Here is a 19,318-nt window from a genome sequence, read left to right as displayed (position 1 = left end):
AATACGTCTGCTGCTGAATTCTCGTGTCCAGGACGATAGATGATTTCATAGTCATAACCCAGTAATTTAGCTACCCATTTTTGTTGTTCTGGAGTTGCAACCCGCTGGTCCAAGAAGAATCTTAGGCTCCATTGATCAGTCTTGATGTAGAATTTCCGCCCCACTAAATATGGCCTCCATAATCAAATAGCTTCCACTATGGCCAACATCTCCTTAGCATAGATGGACCACGATTGCTTTGTCACTCCCAATGCCCTAAACATGTAAGCTATAGGCCTGTTGTTTTGAGTCAGAACCGCGCCAATCCCATCACCTGATGCATCTGTTTCTATGGTAAAAGGTTCTGCAAAGTTGGGCATAGCTAGTGTGGGTGTGGTAGTCAAGGCTTTCTTTAATGCAAGGAAAGCTGTCTCGGCCTCCTCATGCCATTGGAATTTTCCCTTCTTGAGTAAGTTTGTTAGTGGACGAGCTATTATGCCATATCCTTGAACAAACTTGCGGTAGTAACCTGTCAAGCCCAAGAAACCACATAATTCTGTGATGTTCACAGGTCTTCGCCAAGTCACCATAGCTTCAATTTTCTTGTCATCCACCTTTACACCTTGGTGTGCAACAATATGCCCCAAATATTCCAGCTCTTGCTTGCCAAAATCACATTTAACTTGACAAAGAACCTGTGCTACTTCAAAATGTTAAGTGTATGCTGAACATGCTCCAGATGTCTTTCCCAAGTAGGACTATATATCAAAATGTCATCAAAAAATACAAGAATAAACTTTCGTAAATAAGGACGAAAGATAGAATTCATCACCGCTTGGAATGTAGAGAGAGCATTGCAAAGGCCGAATGGCATCACTAAGTATTCATAATGGCCATTGTGGGTACGAAAAGCTGTTTTTGGCACATCAGGAACACTGACTCTAATTTGGGGATATCCTTCCCTTAGATCCAGCTTGGTGAAGAACACAGCACTGTATAGCTCATCTAGCATGTCATGTACGATGGGAATTGGGAAGTGATCTTTAATTGTGACAGCATTGAGTGCTCGATAATCTGTGCAAAAGCGCCATGTCCCATCCTTTTTCTTCACGAGGAGCACTGGTGACAAAAAGGGGCTAGTACTGAGACGTATTAGACCTGCGTTCAACATGTCTTGAACTTGACGCTCTATTTTTGTCTTCTGAAAATGTGCATATCGATAGGGTCTCACATTTATGGCTTTTGTTCCTTCTTTGAGGGGAATGGTATGCTCAACTTCGCGGCCTGTTGGCAGACAAGTGGGCTCCTCAAACACTCCTAAAAACTGCTTCAAAAGGGCTTGCATATCAGGATGAATTTCTTCGTGAGAGAGCTGACTTTCAGGTTGAGAATAGAGAGCAAATACAACTGGTTGGTGGCGAAATTCTTTAGTTATCTCCTGCAAAGAAGTTGTCTGAATTGGTTGTGCTTCGATTCCCTACAAACACTTGGACTGTTGCTCCCAAATAAAACTCATGGTTAACTGCTTCCAATCACAAACCACAAAACCTAGTGTTCCGAGCCATTGAATTCCCAAGACCAAGTCTACGCCATATAACTGTAATGGAAAGAAGTCAAGCAGAAATTTGATACCTTGCAAGTTGACTATAACCTTTTCATACCTTCCTTTGCATGATAATTGCTCTCCATTTGCAACTTGCACTTGGAATGGTTCAGTGGGATGTACCGGCAAGCAAAGCAAGCTAGCTATGCAATCACTGATAAAGTTATGAGTTGAGCCGCTATCGATTAAGGCCACCACTTCTCGTGACCCAATTTTGGCTTTAATGTGCATGGTTTTGGGAACGGTCCACCCTGTTAATGCATGCAACGTAATTCTTGGCTCCTTTATCTCCTCAACTTATTCATTATTATTTAGCTCTTCCACGGTTACCTGACTTGTATCCCCATCATCCAATGTGTGTCCTTCCAATATCAAGAGCTGCGGCACTTGACACTTATGTCCAGGAGTGAATCTTTCATTGCAATTGAAGCATAGTCCTTGAGCTCTCCTCCTCTGCATCTCATCCCATGACAAGTGTTTAACCTTAGCTTGTGACGTCATCTGGGTTGTAACAGGACTGACAACTAGAGCTCATGTTGCACTTGGTCGTGCAAACCATCTTTGCCGCTGGATTTGATCATCTCTCATTCGGGCTAAACTGATAGCTTCTTTAACTGATTGAGGCTTGAACATCCTAATGCCATCTGCAATTTCTGGTTTTAAACTGCCCATAAATGTTCCTACTAATGCCTTTTGTGTCCATCCTCGTATTTGGTTCCCAAGCCATTCAAACTCTCACTAATAATCTCTCAAGGCTCCTGTCTGTTTGACTCGAGATAGCGCCTCATCAAAGTCTTTTGCATCAAAGGGTCCAAATCGAGCTCTAATTTCATCTTCAAAAACTTCCCACGTGATTGCCCTTTATTCCTCGCTGAGTGCCTTCCGTAGCCATTGCCACCACTGATTTGCTTCGCCTTTGAGGTGAAAGGAGGCTAGGTGAATTTTCTGGCTTCTTCAATCTCCTGGAACTCAAAAATTTGTTTCACACGGTTGAGCCATTTCGTCGGGTCATCTCCAAAGAATTTGGGAAAGTCAAGCTTTGCGATCTTAGAGGAGAAGGGTCTATTGCTGTCGTTGGTATCTCTACGTGTTCGACTCTGCACTTCCTGATTATCATTGTTGTGGCTTGGTGAACCGTGGCTCGAAAGCAAAGCCTTAGATAGCCGAACGATGGTGCCTTCCAAGCATTGAATTTCATCCTTTATTCCCACTTCCAACTTCTGCATCCCCTCTTGAACTCCTCCAAGTTCCTTCTCCAAAATTTCAATTCTCTCTATGTTAGTTGCCATTCAAACCTTGCTCTAATACCAATGATAGGTCCCAATCAGTAGCAAGAAAAAAAATGAAACACAGTTCTTCTTTGGGCAAGAACAAACCACAGGAATAGGTAGTGGCAACTAATAGTTCTTCTTTGAGTTATAGTGGTATGTGTTTATGTGGTAGTGGGTGACTGGGTTGTTTATTTGATGTAGTGTGTCGATGTAGTGGGTGACTGGGTCTCTGTTCAGTTTTTCAATTGTTTGAGTTGTGGTACTAGTTGTTTAAAAAGGGGTGAGCAGACATGAATGAGGCAGAGAAGTATTATCCCTATTCTTGTGGTTTGTTCTCACCCAAAGAACAACTGTGTTTATTTTTTCTTGCTACTGATTGGGACCTTTCATTGGTATCAGAGCAAGGCTTGAATGGCAACTAACAGAGAGAGAATTGAAATTTTGGAGAAAGAACTTGGAGGAGTTCAAGAGGGGATGCAGAAGTTGGAAGTGGGAATAAATGATGAAATTCAACGCTTGGAAGGCACCATCGTTTGGCTATCTGAGGCTTTGCTTTCGAGCCACGGTTCACCAAGTCACAACAACGATAATTAGGAAACGCAGAGTCGAACACGCAGAGATACCAATGACAACAACAAACCCTTCTCCTCTAAGACCGCAAAGCTTGAATTTCCCAAATTTTCTAGAGATGAATCGACTGAATGGCTCAACCGTGTGAATCAATTTTTTGAGTTCCAGGAGATTGACGAAGACCAAAAAATTCACTTAGCCTTCTTTCACCTCAAAGGAGAAGCAAATCAGTGGTGGCAATGATTGCGGAAGGCACTCAGTGAGGAACAAAGGGCCATCACGTGGCAAATTTTCGAAGATGAAATTAGAGCTCGATTTGGACCATCTGGTGCAGAAGACTTTGATGAGGCACTATCTCGAGTCAAACAAGCAGGAGCATTGAGAGATTATCTGTGAGATTTTGAATGTCTTGGGAACCGATTATGAGGATGGACACAAAAGGCGTTGGTAGGAACGTTTATGGGCGGTTTAAAACCAGAAATTGCAAATGTCAATAGGACATTCAAGCCTCAATCAGTTAAAGAAGCTATTTGTTTAGCTTGAATGAGAGATGATCAAATCCAGCGGCAAAAACGGTTTGTACGACCAAGTGCAACACGAGCTCCAGTTGTCAGTCCTGTTACAACCCCGACAGCGTCACAAGCTGGGGTTAAACGATTGTCATGGGATGTGATGTAGAGGAGGAGAGCTCAAGGACTATGCCTCAATTGCAATGAAAGATTCACTCCTGGACATAAGTGTCAAGTGTCGCAGCTCTTGATATTGAAATGGCACACACTGAATGATGGGGATACAAGTCAAGAAACCGTGGAAGAGCCAAATAATAATGAAGAAGTTGAGGAGATAAAGGAGCCAGGAATTACGTTGCATACATTAACAGGGTGGACCATCCCAAAAACCATGCGCATTAAAACCAAAATTGGGTCACAAGAAGTGGTGGCCTTAATCGATAGCGGCTCAACTCATAACTTCATCAGTGATCGCATAGCTAGCTCGCTTTGCTTGCTAGTACAACCCACTGAACCATTCAAAGTGCGAATTGCAAATGGAGAACAATTATCATGCAAAGGAAGGTATGAAAAGGTTACAATCGACTTGCCAGGTATAAAATTTCTGCTTGACGTCTTTTCATTACTATTATATGGCATAGACTTGGTCTTGGGAATTCAATGGCTCGAAACACTAGGTTCTGTGGTTTGTGATTGGAAACAGTTAACTATGAGTTTTATTTGGGAGCAACAGTCCAAGTGTTTGCGGGGAATCGAAGCACAACCAATTCAAACAACTTCTTTGCAAGAGATAACTAAGGAATTTTGCCACGAACAAATTGTATTTGCCCTATATTCTCAATTTGAAAAATAACTCACTCACGAAGAAATTCATCTTGATATGCAAGCCCTTTTGAAGCAGTTTTCAAGAGTGTTTGAGGAGCCCACTTATCTGCCACCAGCTCGCGAAGTTGAGCATACCATTCCCCTAAAAGAAGGAACTGAAGCCATAAATCTGAGACCCTATCAATATGCACATTTTCAGAAGGCAGAAATAGAGCATCAAGTTCAAGAAATGTTGAATGCATGTCTAATACTATTAGACAATTGTATGTCCTTAGCTTCAATCAGTTTGATGTACTTATGACATTTATTGTAAATGAATAAAGTGCATATTTGATTCATGTTCTTGTGGTGTGCTTCTATGTAATACCCTTAAACTGGACACTTATTGAGACTTGTGTTAGTTTAGAATGTTCACAGCCGTCGGATAAGTCTGGGGAGATTTATCCTGCTAAGACTGACACTGGTGTGCTGCCAAGTGTTGGGGTGTCCTATCTCAGCTGCCAGGGTGAGACCCGAAGCACATGCAGTGTAGGATTACTTGAAACCTTGAACCGGACCAGATTTCCAGTATATTGCCCTGGACCTTGGAGATTAGTGGGCAAAACTGGAAAGTTACACCTGGCCCCTAGACTTGATTATGAAACTGCACTAGGTGTCGGATTGGGCTGTCTTTGATATGCCAATCAGTGAGATCCTTAGCGGGGGTCAAAACCTAGGTATGTTGGGACAGTCTGATAATTCATCTGACTGGGTGATCATAGTGACAGGATCAGCCCCTTTGTCGAACAAAGGTAATGATCGGGGATGCACTCTCTGATGGAAACCAAGACTGCCGATAGCCGATTTCAATTGTTGAGATTTGTTTTGCAAAATATATTTTATATGAGATATAAAAGTATATATATGTGTTACGGTTTCAAATTGTTTACAAAGGTTTTAATTCCCGAGATCCATGTGAGAAGAGAGTGCAGCACTGTTCCTTGCTGCCGAGGGAGAGGTCCTCTCTTATCGGGCAGTGTATGATCATTATGGGCTGAGAGGTTAAGTGTAAGACCATTGAGGGTAATGCCTGATGGGCTAGTCTTGCATCTACCCATAGTCCCTAAGTGTTACAAGGTGGCTTGGCCCAGGGACCACTTAGTGTAAGTGTTGGGCCCATAGAGTCCATGTGATGGGCTCAAAGGGTTCACTGGGCTTTCTAGTGAATTCGGCTAGGCCTTGTAACAAAGGTTGTGCCGAACCCTTGTGGCTGATGTGTAGATCAATGCTTGGGTCCCACACCATACAAGGAAGTCCAACTGGGCAGCAATTTTGAAGGCTAATTGAGCATATACTATTAATGGACCTAAAGTCCATTTCAAATTGGGCTGATTTGATCAGTTAAAGAAGGGTCGAATCTGAGATTAGATTAGCAGATAGGGTAGGGTCTTACCCCATCCACTCAGAGAGTCCAAATCTGAATACATATTCAGATCTGGAATCCTCCTAATCAGATTAAGAGATGGCTGATCTAATTTGCAGATAAGATAAGGATCTATCATTATCTCTTAAAGGGAATTCAGATCCAAATATGATTTGGATCAGCAACTCCTAATGGGATTAGGAGCTAATCCCTTTAAGGTTATAAAAGGAGAAGGGAGCAGCAGCTATAGAAGATCAATCACATTCAAAATTCAGAGAGAGAACGCAACACCCAGTGAGACTGAGTTGTTTTCTCCTTGCCGCCTCCTTCTTGCCGCCGTCATTACTGCCAGTTCGATTTCTTGTTTCTAGCAGGGGTGATCAAGATTGGATCTTGATATCTGTTTTTGGAGAAAGGTTGATCTAAAGGTGTGCTCACTGTCTTCAGCAAATTCTTGTGAAGGGTTAGGTTCGTTGGACGAACATTGCTGATTCTTCTCCATCCTACACTGCGCCATCTTCAGTGGGAGCAGTTTTTGGTTCCTATCTTGGGCCTGAACACCTCCATTGGGAGATACTGCTTCTCCATATTATGTATATCCCTCTCCTGCTTTTGTTTTCAGATATGATTTGGTTTGTGGTTAAAGACTGGTCCTAGAAAATGTAGATTTTCTAAAACAGGGAATATGATTCCCAGATGAGGGGAGAGGAAAATTTTGAAAATTTTCCCAACCTACCTGCAGGGTTCGGCCATCCATATGATGGATCTCTAATCCCTTCAAATACGTCCCAGTTCTAGCCCCTTTTCATCACCAGTGCTCCTCGTGAAGAAAAATGATGGGACATAGCACTTTTGCACAGATTATCGAGCACTCAATGCTGTCACAATTAAAGATCGCTTCCCTATTCCCACCGTGATGACATGCTAGATGAGCTATACAGTGCTACGTTCTTCACCAAGCTTGATCTAAGGGCAAGGTATCACCAAATCAGAGTCAGTGCTCCTGATGTGCCAAAAACAGCTTTTCGTACCCACAATGGCCATTATGAATACTTAGTGATGCTATTCGGCCTTTGCAATGCTCCCTTTACATTCCAAGTGGCTATCTTTCGTCCTTATTTACGAAAGTTTATTCTTGTATTTTTTTATGACACTTTGATATATAGTCCTACATGGGAAAAACATCTGGAGCATGTTCAGCATACACTTAGTATTTTGAAGCAGCACAAGTTCTTTGTCAAGTTAAGTAAATGTGTTTTTGGCAAGCAAGAGCTGGAATATTTGGGGCATATTGTTACACACCAAGGTGTAAAGGTGGATGACAAGAAAATTGAAGCTATGGTGGCTTGGCCAAGACCTGCAAACATCACAAAATTACGTGGTTTCTTGGGCTTAACAGGTTACTACTGCAAGTTTGTTCAAGGCTATGGCATAATAGCCCATCCATTAACAAACTTACTCAAGAAGGGAAAATTCCAATGGCATGAGGAGGCCGAGACAGCTTTCCTTGCATTAAAGCAAGCCATGACTACCACACCCACATTAGCTATGCCCAACTTTGCAGAACCTTTTACCATAGCAACGGATGCATCAGGTGATGGGATTGGCGCTGTTCTGACTCAAAACAACAAGCCTATAGCTTACATGTTTAGGGTATTGGGAGTGACAAAGCAATCGTGGTCCACCTATGCTAAGGAGATGTTGGCCATAATGGAAGCTATTCGGTTATGGAGGCCATATTTAGTGGGGCGGAAATTCTACATCAAGACTGATCAACGGAGCCTAAGATTCTTCTCAGACCAGCGGGTTGCAATTCCAGAACAACAAAAATAGGTGGCTAAAATATTGGGTTATGACTATGAAATCATCTATTGTCCTGGACACGAGAATTCAGCAGCAGACGCATTGTCAAGGAGTAACAACCCAATGTTAAATGCCATTCATTTCTCAGCTGTGAATATATGGGATGACATTCGACAAGCTTCTAAAGTTGACAACTACATACAAGCAATGGGAGAAAGGGCAAGTGACACTCCACACAGCTCTTTTATATGGCGTGACGAGTTACTTTTCTACCAGGGAAGAATTGTGGTTCCTGCCGACCCAACATTAAGAGCTCGATTATTTTATGAAGTCCACGACTCCAAGATTGGGGGGCATTCAGGGGTCTTAAGAACATATAAGAGACTGCACCTATAATTCTATTGGCCACAAATGTACACAGCCGTGCATGATTATGTTCAAAAGTGTGAAGTCTGCCAATGTATCAAAGCAGACACTGCAACACCAGCTGGACTTTTGCAGCCTCTACCCATCCCTAGCCAAGTATGGGATGATATCACTCTTGATTTCATTGAAGGACTACCAAGCTCAAATGGAAAAGACACCATCTTAGTGGTTGTTGATAGGCTTAGTAAGTTTGCTCATTTTATTCCCTTAACACATCCATTTATAGCTAAAGTGGTGGCAGAAAAGTTTGTTGAGAACATTGTCAAGCTTCAGGTGATGCCTCGATCCATCATCAGTGATCGAGACCCAATTTTCACCAGTACATTTTGGTAGGAATTTTTCAAGTTATCGGATTCCAAATTGATGCTTAGTTCATCTTACCATCCATAAACGGATGGTCAATCCGAGGTCATTAACCGCTGTATTGAGCAATATCTCTGTTGCTTTGTTCATCAATGGCCGCGCAAGTGGAGCACATATTTAACTTGGGTTGAATACTGGTACAATACTACATACCATGCATCTACAAAAATGACTCCATTCCAGGCACTTTATGGCCGTTTACCACCTTCAATTCCAGCATATGACAATAACTCTTCCCCCGTACATGAAGTTGACCAAAGCCTCATCACCCGTGACAAGTTACTCCGCCAACTCAAGACCAACTTGGAAACCTCCATTAATCGGATGAAGCAAATAGCAGACTCAAAACGCCGAGAGGTTTCCTTTGAAATAGGTGATATGGTCTTCCTTAAGTTGCACCCTTATCGTTAGCAAACGGTCTTCAAGCTAGCACACTAAAAGTTATCAAGTCATTTTTATGGCCCTTTTCCCATTCTACAAAAGCTAGGACCAGTGGCGTACAAATTGCAGCTGCCGGCAACAGCAAGAATTGATCCAGTGTTCCATGTGTCTTTGCTCAAGCGATATGTTGGAGACCAAGCCAATCAGCCCCTTGACTTACCTCTAGTGAATAATGATGGAGTTATCATTTTAGAACCTCAGCACGTTCTTGATCAACGTTGGGTCAACTACGGTGGTAATTTTGTCGAAGAATGTTTAGTTTGTTGGAAGCACTTGCCTGATGAAGATGCCACTTGGGAAGCTATAAAACAGTTGTGTCAACAGTTTCCTGACTGGGAGCTTGGGGACAAGCTCCCTCTCGAGGGGGTGGGCATTGATAAGCCCAGAAGGTCCACTCGGACCCCCAAGCCCAACCCAAAGTATATGTGATAGCAACCAGTGCATAAGTGTATCCAGTTGGTGTCCAGTTTGTTTAAGTTGTGTAGTTATGTATTTAAGTGTTTGAGTTATAGTGGTATGTGTTTATGTGGTAGTGGGTGACTGGGTTGTTTATTTGATGTAGTGTGTCGATGTAGTGGGTGACTGGGTCTCTGTTCAGTTTTTCAGTTGTTTCAGTTGTGGTTCGGATTGTTTAAAAAGGGGTGAGCAGACATGAATGAGGCAGAGAAGTATTATCCCTATTCTTGTGGTTTTCCTCTCCCAAAGAAGATCTGTGTTTATTTTTTCTTGCTAATGACTGAGCAAAGGAAGTATAAATACAGACTCCCTAATAGATTCATACAAATACCCATAACCCATTACCTTACGCAGCTAACCATGACACTCTCCCACTACTAATTGACCCCAAAAATAAGGAACAAGTTTCTAACAAATTTCATAGCTGGGCCACATGGCTCTCCACTACTTGCATAGCCCAACAACTAACAGAAAAAAAACACCCACTACTTAATTCTTCTAATTTAAACCACATTCCCACACCCTTAAAATGGACCTTGTCCTCAAGGTCCAAGCTTCAACGAAACAAACGCAGCCTTATAATGCATTTATACTTCCTTTACTCTTTCAAAACTTATCAATTGAAGAATTTTTCTTAGAACCGTTTGGTTTTTATTGGAGGTCTCTCGTCTCCCTTTAATCAGACGATTTGAAATGGAGATGATTGATACAGAGGCTCAGAATCAAACCGCTGAGGTAGAAGCAGCTCCTTCCATTTTTAAGAAAATGAATCGTTTGGTCACATTGAAGGTAAGTTTGCATGGTTTGTTTTGGGATAGAGATTGTTAATGGTGATGACAATTTTCTGCATCCCCAGTCCCCTTCGGTGCCTGGCCTCCCCGATCCATATGGAGACTCCTCTAGTGGGAAGAAACGGAGACGGAGATGGAGAGTGAAGTCCCATAAAGACGTGATATTGAGAAGGCTTAGACCAATCACAATTTCCATAAATTTTGGTGAAAACTCACCTAATTGGTTTCTACTTTTATGCGCTTACCCAACTGTCTGACCAAGGAAGAGAAAATCACTCATGCAGAAGTGGTGATATCTCAGCTTGGACTCTTTCGCTGCAAAAATAGCATTATAGGGGGTTCTCTCCTTAGAGGGGTCTCAGGTGGAGAGCGCAAAAGGGTGAGTATTGGGCAAGAATTACTGATTAATCCAAGTTTGCTGCTGCTTGACGGGCCAACATCTGGTCTAGATTCAACGACAGCCCAACAGATTGTGTCCACCTTGTGGGAGCTGTCTAAAGGTGGACGAACGGTGGTTCTGACCATACACCAAGCTTCTAGCAGGCTATTTTACATGTTTGATAAGGTGGTGTTGTTATCAGAAGGTAACTCACTGTACTTTGGTTAGGGAGAAGACGCCATGGATTACTTCTCCAGCATTGGGTTTCTTCCATCTTTCCCTGTGAATCCTTCAGATTTTCTCTTGGATCTTGCCAATGGTATGTATGCTGTAACTTGGGCTTGATTTTATCTAGGGTGTCAATGGACCGATTTTGGGTTAGAACCCATCCAAATCAAAATCAATTTGAATGGACTGGACCGAGCAATAAAACATATTGATATGGATCAGTCCAAATTAACTTAATGTTCCAAAGCACTTATTGGATAGGATTGTACCTGATCCATCCATAATGGATTCATATTAAATTGGGTCGGCTTGAACCAATATCTAGTCCATTGATAGAAGATAAGAATTAAGACAAGTGTCAATGGATAGGTTTGCATTGGAACCAATCTCAACAAAAAACAATTTGGATAGATTAGACAGTCCATACATTAAATTGGACCGATCCAAAATGGTCCAAAGTATTCATAGGATTGGATTAGACCTGATCCATTTGTAATGAACTCATATTGGACTGGATAGGATTGGATTGGACCAAATCCAGTCCAATTGACACCCCTAATGCTATCTGAATAGAATAGAATTGGCTTATCTTTTCTGTATGTTTATATAGGTACATTTTCAAATAATAAAGAGGAAGATCCGATAGCTCTGAAGCAAGCTTTAATCTCTTCTTATAAGAGGAACATCGTTGGAAAGCTGAAAGCAGAGATGCAGAGTACTGAAATTCATTGTGTAGACAGTGCACAAGATGGGGAATCTCCCAAATGGAACACACCTTGGGGAGAACAATTTTCTGTGTTGGTCAAAAGAGGAATGAAGGAAATAAGACAGGAGTACTTTTCTTATCTAAAAGTGATTCAAATAGTGGTTGTCGCCATACTAGCAGGACTTCTATGGTGGCAATCTGATGTTACCAACATACAGGATCAGGTATATATTGAAAGAAAGGGTAATTAAGGTTAATTTTATTCTTAATGTGACTGTTAATTTCTTCAGGCTCTATTTGTTTGCTCCCTGAATTTCATTTTCATTGGTGTAAATATAATCCTGGTTTACTTTGGCTTGTTTTGGTTGTTTGTATGAAGTACAATAGGAAGTATAAGGGATGTGGTCCATACAATTTATATCAAAGAGAAATGAGGAAAAAGGAAGGTTATTTATTGTGGTTGTAAGTGAGGAAGCAATTGGGTCATCCATCTATATCAAAGAGAAATGTATAACCTTCCTTTGATATAAGAAGAGACTAAAGCTTGCTTCAGAGCTATCGGATCTTCCACTTTAATATTTGAAAATGTACCTATATAAACATACAGAAAAGATAAGCCAATTCTATTCTATTCAGATAGCATTAGGGGTGTCAATTGGACTGGATTTGGTCTAATCCAATCCTATCCAATCCAATATGAGTTCATTACAGATGGATCAGGTCTAATCCAATCCTATCCAATCCAATATGAGTTCATTACAGATGGATCAGGTCTAATCCAATCCTATGAATACTTTGGACCATTTTGGATCAGACCAATTTAATGTATGGACTGTCTAATCTATTCAAATTGGTTTTTATTGAGATTGGTTCCAATGCAAAACTGTCCATTGACACTTGTATTAATTCTTATCTTCTATCAATGGACTAGATATTGGTTCAAGCCGACCCAATTTAATATGAATCCATTATGGATGAATCAGGTACAATCCTATCCAATAAGTGCTTTGGAACATTAAGTTAATTTGGACTGGTCCATATCAATATATTTTTATTGCTCGGTCCAGTCCATTCAAATTGATTTTGATTTGGATGGGTTCTAACCCAAAATCGGTCCATTGACACCCTAGATAAAATCAAGCCCAAGTTACAGCATACATACCATTGGCAAGATCCAAGAGAAAATCTGAAGGATTCACAGGGAAAGATGGAAGAAACCCAATGCTGGAGAAGTAATCCATGGCGTCTTCTCCCTAACCAAAGTACAGTGAGTTACCTTCTGATAACAACACCACCTTATCAAACATGTAAAATAGCCTGCTAGAAGCTTGGTGTATGGTCAGAACCACCGTTTGTCCACCTTTAGACAGTTCCCACAAGGTGGACACAATCTGCTGGGCTGTCGTTGAATCTAGACCAGATGTTGGCTCGTCAAGCAGCAGCAAACTTGGATTGATCAGTAATTCTTGCCCAATACTCACCCTTTTGCGCACTCCACCTGAGACCCCTCTAAGGAGAGGACCCCCTATTATGCTATTTTTGCAGCGAGAGAGTCCAAGCTGAGATATCACCACTTCTGCATGAGTGATTTTCTCTTCCTTGGTGAGACAGTTGGGTAAGCGCAGAAGAGCAGTGAAAACTAGGGTTTCTGTGACAGTGAGGTGGGGATAGAGCACATCATCTTGGGTCACAAACCCAGTCATCCGCTTCACCAGGACGGAGAATGGCTTTCCATTGTATGTTATACTTCCACCAAGTCGACCTCCCAATGCTGTTAAGAGGGTTGTCTTGCCACTGCCAGAGGGGCCTAGCAAGGCTAACATCTCACTTGGTGACACTGACCCTGAAACCTCATTCAGTATCATCACTTTCTATTCAGACTTGGAGCTTCTGAAATGATCAAACCTTTTTTTCTTGATGCTGATCTTGTACACAACGTCTTCAAACTGCATCAGAAATGAAGTATATATTTAGGGTCCATTTCGTTTACAGTCAGAACCGGAATTGGAATGGCCTGTTCCGAATAATCTATTTGAGGGAATGGCCATTCTCTCAAATGGGGAATGCCATTCCAATGGGAATCAGAATAGTTCATTTTGATTCCTATTCCAGATCCTTATTCCGATTAGATTGGTTTTGCTTAACATAGGGTCGGTTTCGGTTTCAATTTCAGGTAATCCGACCAGGTCGGGTAGACTGGAAAAACATCAGTAAACCGATCCAACCCGACCTGTGAATAGTCCTATGAGTTGAAATTAACATAAATCTAGTAAGAACATATAATACCAATAATATATTAAATATTCAATATATATATATATATATATATATGGATTGGACTATAATGTCCACATGATACTAAAAAGATTTACAACCAATCAACTGGCATCATAAAAGTAGAAACCAATTAGGTGATTCTTCACCAAAATTTATGGAAATTGTGATTGGTCTAAGCCTTCTCAATATTATGTCTTTCCGGGACTTCACTCTCCATCTCCGTCTCCGTTTCTTCCCACCAGAGGAGTTTTCATATGGATCGGGGAGGCCAGGCACCGAGAGGGACTGGGGATGCAGAAAATTGTCATCACCATTAACAATCTCTATCCCAAAACAAACCATGCAAACTTACCTTCAATGTGACCAGACGATTCATTTTCTTAAAAATGGAGGGAGCTGCTTCTACCTCAGCGGTTTGATTCTGAGCCTCTGTATCAATCATCTCCATTTCAAATCTATGCATTTATTTTCTACAAAATATTATGTAGCAATCTCCTTATGAGTTTCTCTTTGCCCATCCCAATCACATACTTGTGAATACGTAAGCCATTCTATCTCAGCATAAAAAGAAAAGAAAAAAAACAAACAAACATCTTTAATGCACTGCTTATGTGACCCAGGATCCATTAAAGTCATGGATTGGTCACTCTTCACTGGTTATGTAGTCCATTTTCTACGTCTTTTTTACACAAAAGAGAACGTTTGAAAAGTATGATTCAAAGGTTTGGAACTTTTTTACTATTTCCTTTTCCATTAATTGATTGGTATCTCTATTTATAGGTGATCAAGCCTCGTTCACTTCTTGTGGGAAGATACCAAAAGTTTAGCGTGGTTTGGCCTTCCTGCCTTGGGGGTTGTCTTTCCTTTTACTTCCCAATTGCACCACTTACAAGGGTGTAATTCTCTTGCTACATAATATTTTGTAGAAAATAAATGCATAGATTTGAAATGGAGATGATTGATACAGAGGCTCAGAATCAAACCTTTGAGGTAGAAGCAGCTCCCTCCATTTTTAAGAAAATGAATCGTCTGGTCACAATGAAGGTAAGTTTGCATGGTTTGTTTTGGGATAGAGATTGTTAATGGTGATGACAATTTTCCGCATCCCCAGATAGGAATCTGGAATAGGAATCAAAATGAACTATTCTGATTCCCGTTGGAATGGCATTCCCCCATTCCAGAGAATGACCATTCTCAGCCTCACTTGGGAATAAAATTTCATTCCTGCTGATTCCAATTTTTATTTCCATCTGTACCAAATAGATTATTAGGAACAGGCCATTCCGATTCCGGTTCTGACTGTAAACGAAATAGACCCTAAATATATACTTCATTTCTGATGCAGTTTGAAGACGTTGTATACAAGATAAGCATCGAGAAAAAAAGATTTGATTATTTCAGAAGCTCCAAGTTTGAACAGAAAGTGATGATACTGAATGGGGTTTCAGGGTCAGTGTCACCAGGTGAGATGTTAGCCTTGCTAGGCCCCTCTGGCAGTGGCAAGACAACCCTCTTAACAGCATTGGGAGGTCGACTTGGCGGGAAACTTGGTGGAAGTATAACATACAATGGAAAGCCATTCTCCGTCCTGGTGAAGCGGATGACTGGGTTTGTGACCCAAGATGATGTGCTCTATCCCCACCTCACTGTCACAGAAACCCTAGTTTTCACTGCTCTTCTGCGCTTACCCAACTGTCTCACCAAGGAAGAGAAAATCACTCCTGCAGAAGTGGTGATATCTCAGCTTGGACTCTCTCGCTGCAAAAATAGCATTATAGGGGGTCCTCTCCTAAGAGGGGTCTCGGGTGGAGAGCGCAAAAGGGTGAGTATTGGGCAAGAATTACTGATCAATCCAAGTTTTCTGCTGCTTGACGAGCCAACATCTGGTCTAGATTCAACGACAGCCCAGCAGATTGTGTCCACCTTGTGGGAACTGTCTAAAGGTGGACGAACGGTGGTTCTGACCATACACCAAGCTTCTAGCAGGCTATTTTACATGTTTGATAAGGTGGTGTTGTTATCAGAAGGTAACTCACTGTACTTTGGTAAGGGCGAAGACGCCATGGATTACTTCTCCAGCATTGAGTTTGCTCCATCTTTCCCCATGAATCCTTCAGATTTCCTCTTGGATCTTGCCAATGGTATGTATGCTGTAACTTGGGCTTGATTATATCTAGGGTGTCAATGGACCGATTTTAGGTTAGAACCCATCCAAATCAAAATCAATTTGAATTGACTGGACGGAGCAATAAAACATATTGAATTGGACCAGTTCAAATTAACTTAATGTTCCAAAGCAATATTGGATTGGATTGTACCTGGTCCATCCATGCAGGGTTGAAAACTATTAAGGTCTCAATGTCGTTGTTTCACTGTTGAAGTTGTTAGGGTTGAAGTTTTATCTCAATTCTCTCAACTCTCTGTTTGTTTTTCCATTAAACCAAGTTTATTCTATTAACTTCAACACCATTGTTTCCTGTAATGCCATTGTTTTCATCGTTGTTGTTTCTCAGAGTTCTCAAGTCATGTATAGGCCGAGGCTTTGTAAAGGTAAATCTTACATTGATCATCTTCTTTAATATCTGATGCTACTCAATCTGAGGTGGTGCACAAACTGAGGAGAGCAACCATAAAGTCCCTACCAACAGGGTGGTGTCGAGCTACAAGGACGAGGCCACACTTCAAGACCTGTGATTAAGAAAGGAGAAGTTAGAGGCCTGAGGTGTTATCCCCGAGTAGGACTCCGACACTCAAGTCAGTAGGAGGTCGTGGATGGTTGGGCCGAGCAATAAGAGTGCTAGTGCAAGCAGAGTAACAGTGTGGGTGTCCGAAGTTGGATCCCTTACTTCGAGAGGGGAATACCTTTTTATAGCCGAAGACCCGTGTCCGGGTTGGATTATGCTTCTAGGGTCTCCAAGATGAGGTTGACCATCGAGGTCCTAGGGATAGAGTCCTATTCCTTGATGGAGTTGTCCTCCTCTCTCTTATCCGCAATTGTGCTTATCCATGTGACGTGTGACCAATGTAGTTGAGGGGCTACGATGAGAGGCCACAGTAACAGCACAGCTTGGTCGAGCTTTGTCGACGTGGTCAAGCTATGCCGACGTGACCGAGCTATGCCGATGTGAGCGGGCTAACCGAGCAATGACTGGGTGGCCACATGTATCCTAGGACAAGCTTGGCCATGACCCGAACACCACTCCCCCAATTCTGAAGTCGAGGAATGAAGCTTTCCTCAGCTGAGGAACTTTCAAGTTGAAGTCTGGTTGAGCGTCTGGTCCACTTGGTGTTACTCGGTGCTTGCCATGACTTGAGATCTGGGCAATGTGGAGTTTGGCTGAGGAGTCCTTCAATCATCGGCTACAGAACTCCCAGAGTCCTAACTACGGAATCCGAACACCACTCCCCCAGTTCTGGAGCTGAGGAGGGGGGAGTGCTTCGTCAAGGTATTGCGCGATGTCATGCATAGCCTGGATCCAAGCACGGAGGTGTTGAGTCAAGCTTCATCTGAATCTTTCTGATGCTCGGTAGCACCATGCTGAGGAAGGTTTCTAAGCTTCATTTGAGTCTCCCTAATGCCTAGTGGCATTGTGCCAAGGAAGGGGCCAAGCTCCAAGGTCTAGGCCTCTCTGATGCTTGGATGTGTTGTACCAAGGAAGGTGCCGAGCTCTGAGGTCTAGGCCTCTCTATTCTTCAGCCAAGGAACTTGTTCTTGAAATTTCAAAATCCAAACACCACACCCCCAATTCCAAAGTCGAAGAGTGGAGTGCCTAGTTGAAGCAAAACACGGCCTACCTTGGTTTGCGTATTCTGTTGTTGGGCGTACTAAGGAGACTCGAGAGCATGACTGGACCGATGGTCCTGGGCAAACCTTAAACATCCATGACGTAGGTTGAACTGGTGCCACATGGCGAATTAGGGAGTCTACAGGGCGAAACGGGGCAATTAATGCCCTAACCATTGCTTATCGAGATCATCGCTTCTGAAGGGATGAGATATCCATCGTATGGATGCCCAAATCTTGCAGAGTAGAATGGGCGACTTTCAAAAAATTTCTCTCCATCCTACTGGGAGTCGTATTCCCTTATTTTAGAAAAATCATATTTTTCAAGGATCGTTCTTGAACTATGAAACAAACCAAATCTGAACAAAAGCAGTAGGAGAGAGATATACCTGATACGAATAAATAATATCTCCCAACAAAGGTGTTCACGCCCAAGGAAGGATCCAAAGACTGCTCCCATTGAAGATGGCGCAATGCAGGATGGAGCATAATCAACAGTATTCTTCCCAAGAACCTAATCCTTCACAAGAATTAGCAGGACAGCACGTGACCGCAGCTTCCTATCAGTCCCTTCACAAGGAACTGATATCAAGATCCAATCTTGATTTCTTCCACTGAACTGGATATCGAACTAGCAGGTGCGGCGGCGGCAGGAAGGAGGTGGCAAGAGAGAATTTTCACAGATGTGCTGAATTCTCTCTTCTGTGAAATCAGCTCTGAAGATAGGTAGTGATCTTGTAGTGTCTAAAGGCTGCCGCCCCCTCCTCCTTTTATAACCTTAAAGGGATTAGCTCCTAATCCCATTAGGAGTTGCTGGTCCAAATCATATTTGGATCAGAATTCCTTTTAAGTGATAAGGGTAAACCCTTATCTTATCTACAGATTAGATTAGCCTTCTCCTAATCTCTTTAGGAGGTTTCTAGATTTAAATCATATTTAGATCTGGACTCTAGGAGTGGATAGGGTTAAGACCCAATCCTATCTGCTAATCCAATCTCAGAATTCGCCCCTTATTTAACTGATCAAATCAGCCCAGTTCGAAATGGGCTTTAGGCCCATTAAGTTTATGTGCTCACTTAGTCTTCCAAACTGCTGCCCAGTTGGGCTTCCTTGTATGGTGTGGGACCCAAATATTGATCTACACATCAGCCACATGGGTTCAGCCCATCATTTGTTACAAGGCCTGGCCGAATACACTGTTATGGACAGTGCACCCCCTGAAACCCATCACATGGGCTCTATGGACGCAACACTTACCCTAAGTGGTCCCTGGGCCAAGCCACCTTGTAACACCTAGGGACTGTGGGCAAATGCAAGATTAGCCCATCAAGCATTACCCTCAATGGTCTTACACTTAACCTCTCAGCCCATAATGATCAAACACTACCTGACAAGAGAGGACCTCTCCCTCGGCTACAACGAACAATGCTACACTCTCTAAGCACATGGATCCCAGGAATTAAAACCTTTTTCAAACGTTTGGAAACCATAATATATATACTTTT

General features: G+C 42.2%; 3 protein-coding genes and 1 pseudogene across 3 annotated transcripts in view; 3 read left to right on the top strand and 1 right to left on the bottom strand.

Annotated features, from left to right (window-relative positions):
• The first annotated feature begins 8,373 nt into the window (after positions 1 to 8,373).
• Positions 8,374 to 9,621, top strand: LOC148844101 (uncharacterized). The gene is made up of 3 exons (XM_088959501.1): positions 8,374 to 8,661; positions 8,935 to 9,132; positions 9,235 to 9,621. The coding sequence occupies exons 1-3, from the start codon at positions 8,374 to 8,376 to the stop codon at positions 9,619 to 9,621; spliced, it is 873 nt and encodes a 290-aa protein (XP_088815627.1).
• Positions 9,622 to 10,213: 592 nt separating this feature from the next.
• Positions 10,214 to 12,177, top strand: LOC148844100 (ABC transporter G family member 14-like). Its single transcript, XM_088959306.1, has 2 exons — positions 10,214 to 11,137; positions 11,657 to 12,177. Exons 1-2 carry the CDS (start codon positions 11,059 to 11,061, stop codon positions 12,001 to 12,003), a joined length of 426 nt encoding a protein of 141 aa, XP_088815432.1. The 5' UTR covers positions 10,214 to 11,058; the 3' UTR covers positions 12,004 to 12,177.
• Positions 12,178 to 12,888: 711 nt separating this feature from the next.
• On the bottom strand, positions 12,889 to 14,477 carry LOC148844099 (ABC transporter G family member 9 pseudogene; annotated as a pseudogene).
• Positions 14,478 to 15,154: 677 nt separating this feature from the next.
• Positions 15,155 to 19,318, top strand: part of LOC148844098 (ABC transporter G family member 9-like) — a 35,669-nt gene continuing 31,505 nt past the window's right edge. The window contains exon 1 of the mRNA XM_088956625.1: positions 15,155 to 16,170. Within this exon, the coding sequence (XP_088812751.1) occupies positions 15,369 to 16,170 (802 nt within the window). The 5' untranslated portion in view covers positions 15,155 to 15,368. The remainder of the gene's footprint in view (positions 16,171 to 19,318) is intronic.

Source organism: Nelumbo lutea, chromosome 8 (genome assembly GCF_056320005.1).
Source record: "Nelumbo lutea isolate HS-2025 chromosome 8, American lotus-T2T, whole genome shotgun sequence".
NCBI classification, from domain to species: Eukaryota; Viridiplantae; Streptophyta; class Magnoliopsida; order Proteales; family Nelumbonaceae; genus Nelumbo; species Nelumbo lutea.
This window is presented reverse-complemented; position numbering and strand designations above follow the sequence as displayed.